General features: G+C 43.2%; 1 protein-coding gene across 4 annotated transcripts in view; it reads left to right on the top strand.

Annotated features, from left to right (window-relative positions):
* Positions 1–1043: 1043 nt before the first annotated feature.
* The window catches only part of AKAP9 (A-kinase anchoring protein 9), a 143049-nt gene continuing 134091 nt past the window's right edge, over positions 1044–10001 (top strand). For 3 of the 4 annotated variants that reach the window (XM_015408637.1, XM_015408636.1, XM_015408635.1), the window contains exon 1: positions 1045–1301. In XM_015408637.1, coding sequence (XP_015264123.1) covers positions 1254–1301 — 48 coding nt within the window. In that variant the 5' untranslated portion in view covers positions 1045–1253. Of the gene's footprint in view, positions 1302–10001 lie in introns of all 4 variants that reach the window. The other variant, XM_015408640.1, reaches the window with a different exon arrangement.

Here is a 10001-nt window from a genome sequence, read left to right as displayed (position 1 = left end):
GCATATTAGGCCACACCCATGAAAACACACCTCATTAGCTTATTGGGCCACACCCCTTTGCCTTCCTGGGTGCCCCATGGCTGTGGGGAGCCCTGGCAAGCCGTCCCTTGGACAGGCCACAGGGGGAGGCATTTAAATACCTCCTTGAGTGTCGCTCTCCAGGCCTTCCCTCTGTAGCCACCCACATGCAGAGGTTTTGGCTGTAGTGGGCATGGCCAACTTTGAAGCCAGCCGGAACTCCGTTCCTGCCCAATAATAGCCCTGCATTTGACTCATTTGGATATATCTTGTAGAATTAGTTTCTCAAATAGTTTTATGATATTGCCCTTTTAAAATGCCACTGCAATGTAATGAAATCTGGAAAGACCATTATGGATGATGTTTACTGATACCTGAATAATTTTTTTAAACCAAAAATGTAACTGGAAACCCATGGTATGTACATTTGTAATCATGGCATCAATATCTTTTATCTGAATTATATAGATGCATTTTAGCATAGAGTTTTATGTTCTTGTAGGATTGTATTGTATGAATTGTGAATTAGAAGTAACTTTTAAACATTCCTTTTCTAAGGGGGGCATTTCATCAGTTTTTCTTACTTCTGCAAGGTAAGCTACACTTCACCAAATTTCTCTCCTGTATGTAGGAGATACAGGAGCCATGTTTTTTTTCCCCCTTTCATTTCGTCACTTTTAGTTCAAGGTGAATTTGGAAGACACCTTTTTAATCTTAAGCCCTCCTCCGTAGTCCTAGAAAATAGAAATAGCGATAATTAGTGAAAAGGAATGCATTCTGTATGTGCTTAGAGGCGCTTCCAACTTTATTATAACTTCGATCCGACTTCTTGACTAACAAAACGCCACGGCAGCTGTCACGCTCCTGGTATGTCCCTTGCTGAACCAACGCTGTCTGCGAAGAGGGCAGCTTTTACGAAGAGGGGCTCTTTTATCTTCCTTGGGGGGGTAACGCCTGAGGCGGGACCTTGGCAAGCTTAGAGGTAGTCGTAGCTACAGGCGGCTTAGCAAGAGGAGGAGAAGGAGGCGGTGGCGCGGACGTCACTTTCCCCGGCCGCATGTTTACGTGGAGATGAAGATGGCGGCGCCGGTGGGTCCGCCGCGGAGTCTCTGCGCCTCGTAACGCGAAGAATCCGTGAGAGTCGAAGTTCGCCGCCCCTCCCCGCGTCTCGGGACGGCGGGCTCCCCCTTTCAGCCTGGCGCTCAGTAACGCTGTGGTCTCTCTGCGCAGGGGCCATGGAGGACGAGGAAAGGCAGAAGAAGCTGGAGGCCGGCAAAGCCAAGGTAGGAGACCCGAGGCGGTGGGCAGGAAAGGGGGGCTGTGGAGGGAGGGGGCCCGGGGCGCTAAGAGGGGCAGGCCGGGACGCTATCGAAGAAGAAGGGCAAAGTAAGTGGCCGGCGGGATTTAACGAGCGAGAGGAGATGCAGCCTGCCCGCACCCCTTCTGGCGGCTGAGCAGAATTTTAAAGCTCCAGGGACAATTGTGCCGGCGAGGCGTGCCCTGGCATCTTTCCCGTGCTGCGCTTTCTTTGTTTGACACGCTCTCTTTGTGTGTTCTGTGGTGGTGACAGTGGCAAGATGGGCCATTCTTCCTCGCTTTTTAAAAAAAAAATAAATGCTATGGTGCAGGTCTGGAAACTCCCTTCTCTTTTTCAATGTATATGTGTGGTAATGCGATTGGCTCGTGACAGCTGTTGCTGGACAGAGGCAGCACATGCCTTGAAAATGCCACAGGTGCCAAGTGGTGTGCACAAGGCTGTGTCTTTCCCTTGCTGAATAAATTAGTCCAGGAAAGCCGCAGATCTCACATGCGCATTGAACTGGAAGTTTCATGCACCAGAATACAAAGGGTATCAGGAATGCATAATGTTCTCTCTCCCCTGCTACCGTCCTTCTACCACAAATAAAAGGTGCCACTTATTATGTGTGCTTCCCATTGTATTTCTGGGGTGTCCAGACAGGTGAGTGGTGGCACATACATCACATTTTTATTAGTATGACATTAATTTAAATGTTACTGTACACAGGAATATGCCTTTTTAAAAGTGTGGCAGTTTTTTTCCTTAATAACTTCTGCAAAGATCTCAGTGTACATAGTAATTTGCATTATTCTTTTCTTTGTAAATAAGACTGTGAAGTAGGTAATTAATTGTTAATTGTGAAGTTGCACATAGGTATTAGTTCTTTGAGGTCTTTTCCAGCACCTGCTACCTGAGATCCCTTTAACTGGAAATGTCCAGTAACTGTCCCTGAGATCTCTGAAGTGTGACTGTGTGTGGATTCCTCTCAGCCCTCTCTGAGGGATGACCAGATCCAGTGTTTGAAAGTGGGATCTCATGCATACTAAACCTGTGCTGTTTTGCAGGGTTTGCTCTTTCTCTGCATTAAATAGGAACACAAATTGTCTTCACAGTGTGCTTATAAATAATATAGCACCATAGTGCTGGTATAGCTGGCTTTAAGTGAAGCTGCCAATTACTCAGTGAAAGGCCAGTCCTTGATGTGTTAGAGAGTGAACAACTTACCACACTTAAAATAATTCAGAGAACGAAAATGGTTGGTAATTTTAGAGGGCTGAAGTAATCAGCCAGTGAATGGTTATTTTACCTTCAGATATGTTTGTATTTTAAACTGGATAGCAGTTAATTTATGCGGTATTAAGTAAGCATAAAGGTGTACTGGCCTAAAGGTGGAGCCTTTGGCACCTTTGTTATCAGCATTCCTCTTTGGTGGTGAAATTTATATGCTGTATTTCTGTGGGAATAAATCTTCAACTAGGCTATTGCCTTCAGTTAGAAACAATAACATCAGAGTTAAAATACATACAAGACAAAAAAAAAAACCCCAGCAATTAAAACATTCATTAGGAAGGAGGGAATCACTGAGGGAATGCCAAACAAAACAAAAAAAGTCTCCACCCACTGTTGGAAACTGGCAACAGAAGAGGATAGAAGAATCTCCCTGGAGAGAGAGTTCCAGGGGATGTCTGGGTAGAGCTAAAAGAGGAGAGATGAAAAATGGAGAGAGGTAGATTGGAAACGAATGAATAAAATAGAGTGGGAGGACTAAGGTCATAACCATTTACATTCTGATCTCTTGTCTGCCCTGACTGTATGGTTCCCAATGTCTGTCTGTCTTACCCACACCTTCCTATCTTTTATTATGAATGCCTTCTATATGGGACAATATTTATTTCATTTTCCCATCTGATAACCTCCATCTCCTTCTTTCTGAGTCCTGCATCTTAAGCAAAGCCATTCTAAAGGAGCATCTTTGACATGTCCACTGCCACCTGTCACTCTCTTGATCTAGAAGTGCTTGTTCCAGAAGCCCTGCATTATCAGGACTTCCTGTCAATAGGCTATAAGAAATCTATTGATATCAGAACTTGTAAAACATAGTACACATTTCTAATCCATAATTTTAAAGGTTCTGCATGATTCTGTTCAAGAGTATGAATGACAAAGCTTTTTGTGTGTGTATGTGAGATGCTTGGTGAATGGTACACTGTTAATCCTTTGTTAAAGATTCGCTGCTGTCAGTGGCTTGCAGCCAAAGATTTCTCCATTGAACTTTAGACATCTGTTTAATAATACATAGTTAATACCATCATTTTTCTGCTTTAATTTCAGTGACCCAATAGTATCGATGCTTGCCATGTGGTACTAAGTACACTAATTTGGTGATTGCAGTACAGTTGAATGGCAGAGGGCATGATTTAGAGACCATCAGCCATTCTTGTCAGTGAATCTCAATCTGCATCCCCAAGCAAAATACTCTGGAGAGATGGCATTATATATTTCCTAAATAAAGTATATATATAAGTTTCTGAAGTATAAAGAACAGTTTGAGGGTTTAGAACCAAGGCTATTACTAATCAAGAAACTATATTAATATGCATAAACTAATCTTTCTTTGTGTGCCAAACTTTCACATCATTTTTCTAAACTGTTCTTTAAACTTAGAGAGCTTTAAAATAAATTCAGAGAAACTCTGTAAAATCTTCAGCGACTTGCCTGCATTGCTTCTTATTTTCTGTGAGTCAAGTGAATAAAGGTCCAAATGCATATGGTGATTGGGAATGCAGACCTTTTTTACATTAAGCAGGAAGATGTTTTGTGATTGATTATTATGTTAACAATGGTCACTACTAACAATGAGTTCTTAGTAGGTTTGATAGTTTTGCTATACATTATGCATATCTGGAAGAAAGCATGAGACCCTAAATCATGAGACTGTTTGTGTCCAGATTTAAGAAATAATGGCAAGTTTTCTTTCCTTAACAGAGCAGCAACTCTAAATATAGATTTAGACATGATTCTACATGTCTGCATAACACTCCCTTGGCAGCACTACCACAGCTTGCATTAGTTCACATTACTTACATATTAAGTGTTTACTGAAGATTTCCAAATGATTCCTGTAAATCTTATAAGAGAGTACGATGTCAGTCCTTTAGGATGGCCACTGTGCAAGATGTCTTTCTGTGCAAGGACGTGATCTCAGCGTGTTCTTGGGTATTTTGGAGATTATTGGTGGTTTCTGCTCTTTGCTTCCTGTTCCTTTCCAGATCAATGAACAGCAGTTTTTAATTGCTGCATATAGAGACTACAAAGCTTATGTTTCATAAAATGTCTCTGTAGGTAGGAATTTGTTATGGGCTCATTCACCTGCAGTTTGGGGTTGCCAAATTTGTTCTATGTGATTTCCTCTGACTCCCCCACCAAGAACTATAACTAGTTGTGCAGTCCTGTGTTTGTGTAATCATGCACATAATGCAGTTCTAATCAATATGAGCCTATTTCTGTGTGGTTTTGGACTGTGAGTCTGATAGTATACACAGATAAACTTGGTGATAGAGCTTCATGCATGACCTGCACTATTGTACCAATAAATGTGGTTCTCATTAGCTGTTTTATATCTTATAGCCTTTTCTTCTTCTCTGGGTCACTTCTAGGATCACTGGTCAGAATTTCTCACATCTCTCTCATGTTAATGCATTAAATACTTTTTCTTAAGAATGCTGCTGTTACTTCTTATGGCTGCTTTAACAATGGAGTCTTTGATAAACCACTTTCCCTTTTTCAAGTCTAGATAGTCTCCTGACTTCTGTTTCTTGCCACAAGTGTAGCAAAGATTGCTGGTTTCAGCTGTCTGCCTGCTTTCCTTTGTTCTTCATTCTCATGCAGAGGTGTGTCTCCTTTCTCTGATTGTACTAAGGCAGCCGGCTGCTGACAGAGCAACCCATCAGCAGCAGTTACTTCTATTATTCACCCTCCCCCTTTCCTGCAGAAGCAGTCAAATTCTAGGAATGAATGGGCAAATTTAATTAAGTATCAAAGCTTATGCATAATACATATGTGTATGTAGTGCATATATCCAAACCAAGATCACTCAAGAAGAGGTGCTAATCTTATTTGTAGACACTTGAACAAAGAAAGGTGCTTGCAAGTCCCGGAATGGTATTGGAGAATAGTTACATGCAATACAATATATGGGTTGTAGTATTTGCTGTATTGTTATGGAAATCTAATGGGGAAAATACTGTTTATCTGTACATTTCCCATAACTACAAACAAACAAAAAAGGTCAAGAAGGCATATTTCTTAAAAGAAGAATACCTGGTTTTTAGCTTTAAAAACCATGTGTGTTGTAAATTTGGCAGTTGTCATTGCTAAGTGTCTAAGAGAAGGAGGTTCAAACTTTATAGTTCTCTATGAGTTTGGGCAAGCAAATTATTCTTAGTTCATAGGAATCTGCTGTTTACATACCTTTGGAATATGTTAACTGATCCATGATAATTCTGTGCTTCTGAAATAGCAAAATTTAACTTTTGACTCTTGATGGTCACAGCTGAGTTCTGTGGATTTTGATATTGCACTTTAAAATACAAACCATGAGCAGATGACTCCTATGAGTGAAGAATATGTCTGAAGACAAATAACCAGTGACCTAGACCAAGACTGTCTGAAGACAACTAACTAGTGATGTATAGTTGAAAATCTCTATATCTTATTTCGAGTTGCTTCAGCTATCCAGTTCTGTAATAATTTGTTTTTAGCACTCATAGATTGCAAGAGACTGATAATCCTGTTTTGGTTTATAAACCACATTTTAGACATTTTGTGCAGATTGCTATATTAGATATTTTTAGATTACTGATCAAATAATGTCTTCTTGACTTTATCTCATATTGACTTTATCTCAGGATTATCTCATATTATTTGCAGGAAAAAAGCCTTTCCCCCTAATTTGTAGCCTAGTAAATATCTCTGAAAATGGCATATGCCCTGGACTCTACTAATGCATAGGTACAGCACTCAAGTATACTTGGAGGGGAGAATGATGTAAACTACTTTGGTTCTCCATTGGGGAGAGAAACGAGGGTTGTGTGCATGCAGTAAATAAATAATGTAGCTGAAAATGGGGGAGCAGATAAAAGGTAGGTTGGTTGGCAGGTGGGGAAAAAGGGAAGGTAAAGATATGGAGGTTGTCAGAAGAAGGAAAGAGGAAATAGTGTGGGGAGGGGGATACAGGAGAAAGCAAGGTGCTCCCTGCAAGTATTTGCAGGTTCCCCACTACACAATTGGGTCCAGTGGCTAGCAGAATTTTCCCAGGTAGAGGCTGCCAAGGGGGAGGGAAGGAGGGAAAGCTGAAGTCATGGAGGCAAATTAATGGGATGTTGCTGATGGGTGGGAAGGGGAGTAGGAACAGGAATGGGGAAGTAGCAATGAGGACTTTTAGTTAAAGGGAATTTGGGAAATAAGATGCTCCCTGGAAGTCCCTTCTGGTCCCCTGATTTTATATTCTAATTCAGAAGCTTCCATGATACATTGTTTCTGCTATCTATACCTGTAAAGAGAAGTTTTGGGTAATAATAGTTATATAACTGAGATGAATAAAACCTGGATAACTCCCACTTCATGTTTAAATCTGTGTCACTTAGCTTCACTGTCTCACTGTTTCATCGTGTTGGGTGAGAGAAGAGAATCATACCTCTACATAGTTTGCTATGATACCCTTTATGGGAAGAAGTGGGTTTTGTTAACATTGCTTTTTGGGAAGAAACAAAACTCCATGAAAACATAATCTCTCCCTTATAATAATTCAGTAAGACGCAAACTGACGCAGCGGACAGTGTTTGGCCGGCTGCGCTGTCCCTCAAAGGCTTGCCCCGGTTCCATTGGCCATGTCCTCTGAGTCCCGCCTCTGATGCCGCGTCACGCAGCGGGCCGCGATGAGGGAAAGCGCCAGCGGGGATGGACGAGGCCCGGGAGGTGACTTTCCGCGCAGGTGAGATGGAGGTCGCCGCCCTGGCCGAGGCGCTTGTCGCCTAGCTGCCGGGGCAGAAGGCGAGACCCGCAAGTGGCTGGAGGCGCCGGCCACCTCCGTAAGAGCGGGGAGGGAGAGGAGGCGAGGGGGGCGCGCCAGGAGAGGGAGTGGCCGCGTCCTTCCCTTTACAGCGAGCCGGTGCCAGGCAGGAGGCAGGGCAGGGAACCGCGGGGGTCATACCAGGAGCAGAGGAAGGTTCTCAAACCCCCCCACTTCCCTTCTCCCCCCCACTTTCTCTCTCTCTCTCTCCCTCCCCCACCCATCCGCTTCGCCAACCCACCCGCCCCGCAGGACACATGGGGGCAGCTTTCTCTCTCCCCCCTTCCTACCTTCACCCACCCCCTCACCCACCCACCCTACCTCTCTAGGCTGCCCGTTGTATCCCTCCTCAACGGGCTTTGCTCCCTAGTTGTATTATAATGAAGATCAAGACCAAGACTGTAGTCTTGGAGTGTGTGGGGTAAAAATGTCAAAAATAAAGAAATAAAATAAAAATAGTCCTGTGTTTGTTACTGAGGGCTAAGTTTAATTGAACTCAGTGGGAGTTCTTGGTATGCATAAGACTCTGAGCTGTAAGCTTTTGATTAGAACAATGAAAACCAATATAGTAAATAGTTCACAGTTTATCACAAACAAAAGTATGTCTAACAGCAAGATGGATATACTGACATACTGATGACTGCAGTTAACCTGTGCAGTTTTAGAACTGTGTTCTAGTTTGGGATATGTGCCTTTAAATTTTTTTTTTGCTGTATGTTTGGTGTAGTTTGGTAGTTTGGTGTAGTGGTTAAGTGCACGGACTCTAATTTGGGAGAACCGGGTTTGATTCCCCACTCTTCCACTTGCACCTGGCTGGATGACCTTGGGCAAGCCATAGTTCTGATAAGAGCAGTCCTTGAAAAAGAGCAGTTTCTGTCAAGAGCTCTCTCAGCCCCACCTACCTCACAAGGTGTCTGTTGTGGGGCGGGGAAGGGAAAGGAGTTTGTAAGCCGCTCTGAGACACCTTTGGGTAGTGAAGGGCGGGGTATAAATCCAATCTCTTCTCTTCTTCTTAATTTGCTTACAGCCTTGATTGATCTATTTGCTTATAAAGCCACATGCTTGTAATCCCATTACATCTTTCAGCAATCTCTTCTGTTCTCACAGCACTGGTTGTTAGAAGCCCAGCAATGGCCAGAGGGATTAAGCAAGTTGACTGGAGAGGCAAGAGCCCCATGTATGGTGGATGAGGGGGAAGAGGTTCCCCTCTGGGCAATGCCAGTTAACTGAGTGTTCTGGATAACAGAGTTATTTGGTTTAGTGTTTGTGATGAACTTGTCCCAAGTTTCTCATGATTTTTTTTAAAATAAATTTTTAAAAAATGCTTTTTTAGTGTTGACACAAAAGTAACATGGTAAAACCAAGCAGTCCATCTATCTTCATCCCACCACACTATCGTTCTAAACCAAAATTACACCTCACTGATCAATATTACAGTATTCTAAAACTATATACAATGGGTTGTACCCTACCTCTCTCATCAGCTAAATGTGGAGCTGTCCTTGGCACAGAGGACTGAAAGGTCCTGGGCCTCTGGACTCTGTGGCTAGTGGCACAAGTGATAGGCAGGGCATTTCACCAGTACAAACACCCCTGTCCTGTACTGACCTTGTGGCATGAGGTAGACTGCAGAAGCAGCACCTCTGCAACCCACCTTAGAGCCAAGCCAGGTGGCATTGACAGAGGTGCAGGGATTGGAAGAGTGCACCTCCCAAACCTGGCCTACCATAAGCTAGGATAGTCAGGCTTGCTCCTCAGTGGCAGTGAGGCAGCTCGGGACGGGGGTGATCCATCTCTCAGACCTGCCTCATTGTAAAATGGTTTTGGGTAATGAGACATGAAAATGTTTCTGTGTTTGCAGTATGTAATGACTGAGCATGCTGGTGTTCCTGTACCTTTAAGAATGCAAAGAACTGTGTGCAAACCGCTACCAAAAGGCACTAAAAACAGAGTGGCTTGTTTTTTGAACTGCTCTCACCAGGTGCTTCTATAGTTGAGACCGGGATTAACCAAGGATGTCATGTTTGTATGTAACATGAAACCATAGTTTAAGACTAACTCTGGTTAATAAGCCAACTTCACATCCTGGCTTTAAATCCTGGTCTGAGAGACCCTAATTAACATAGATAGTATGGTAATCTGTGTTCACACAACCAATTAAGTTTGGGTAGCTGAATTAACCCATGATTTCGTTTACATCTGCAGTGGGCTATTGTCTGCATTCCAGTATCGCAAGCAAACCAAGACAATGAGTCTCCTAAATGCTAAGACCAATTTCACACAAGAGCTGCGCCGCGGTCGTGCCTCCCTTTGCCGGAAACAGAATTACAACAATCACAATGGCTTGACATATGGAATTCTCCGGCATTCTCCGGCATTCTCCTCACGGGTTCACAATATTAGGATGAATTCCTTCAAGATCATACACAGGTGGTATCTCACACCAAAAAGGCTGCATAGAATGAAATGTCAATTTCCCACTTGAAGCTGCACGGCCGCATTTTGACCCGCGGCTTTGCCTGATTTGACCCGCGGTTTCGTGATCCTCAAAAAACAGGATCACGAAACCGTGGGGAAAATCGGGCGAAGCTGTGGGTCAAAATGCGGCCGCAC

The sequence above is a fragment of the Gekko japonicus genome, unplaced genomic scaffold (assembly GCF_001447785.1).
Source record: "Gekko japonicus isolate JY-2015 unplaced genomic scaffold, Gekko_japonicus_V1.1 scaffold1868, whole genome shotgun sequence".
Lineage (NCBI taxonomy): Eukaryota > Metazoa > Chordata > Lepidosauria > Squamata > Gekkonidae > Gekko > Gekko japonicus.
Note: the sequence above shows the minus strand (reverse complement) of the source record. Positions and strands in the feature narration are given on the sequence as shown.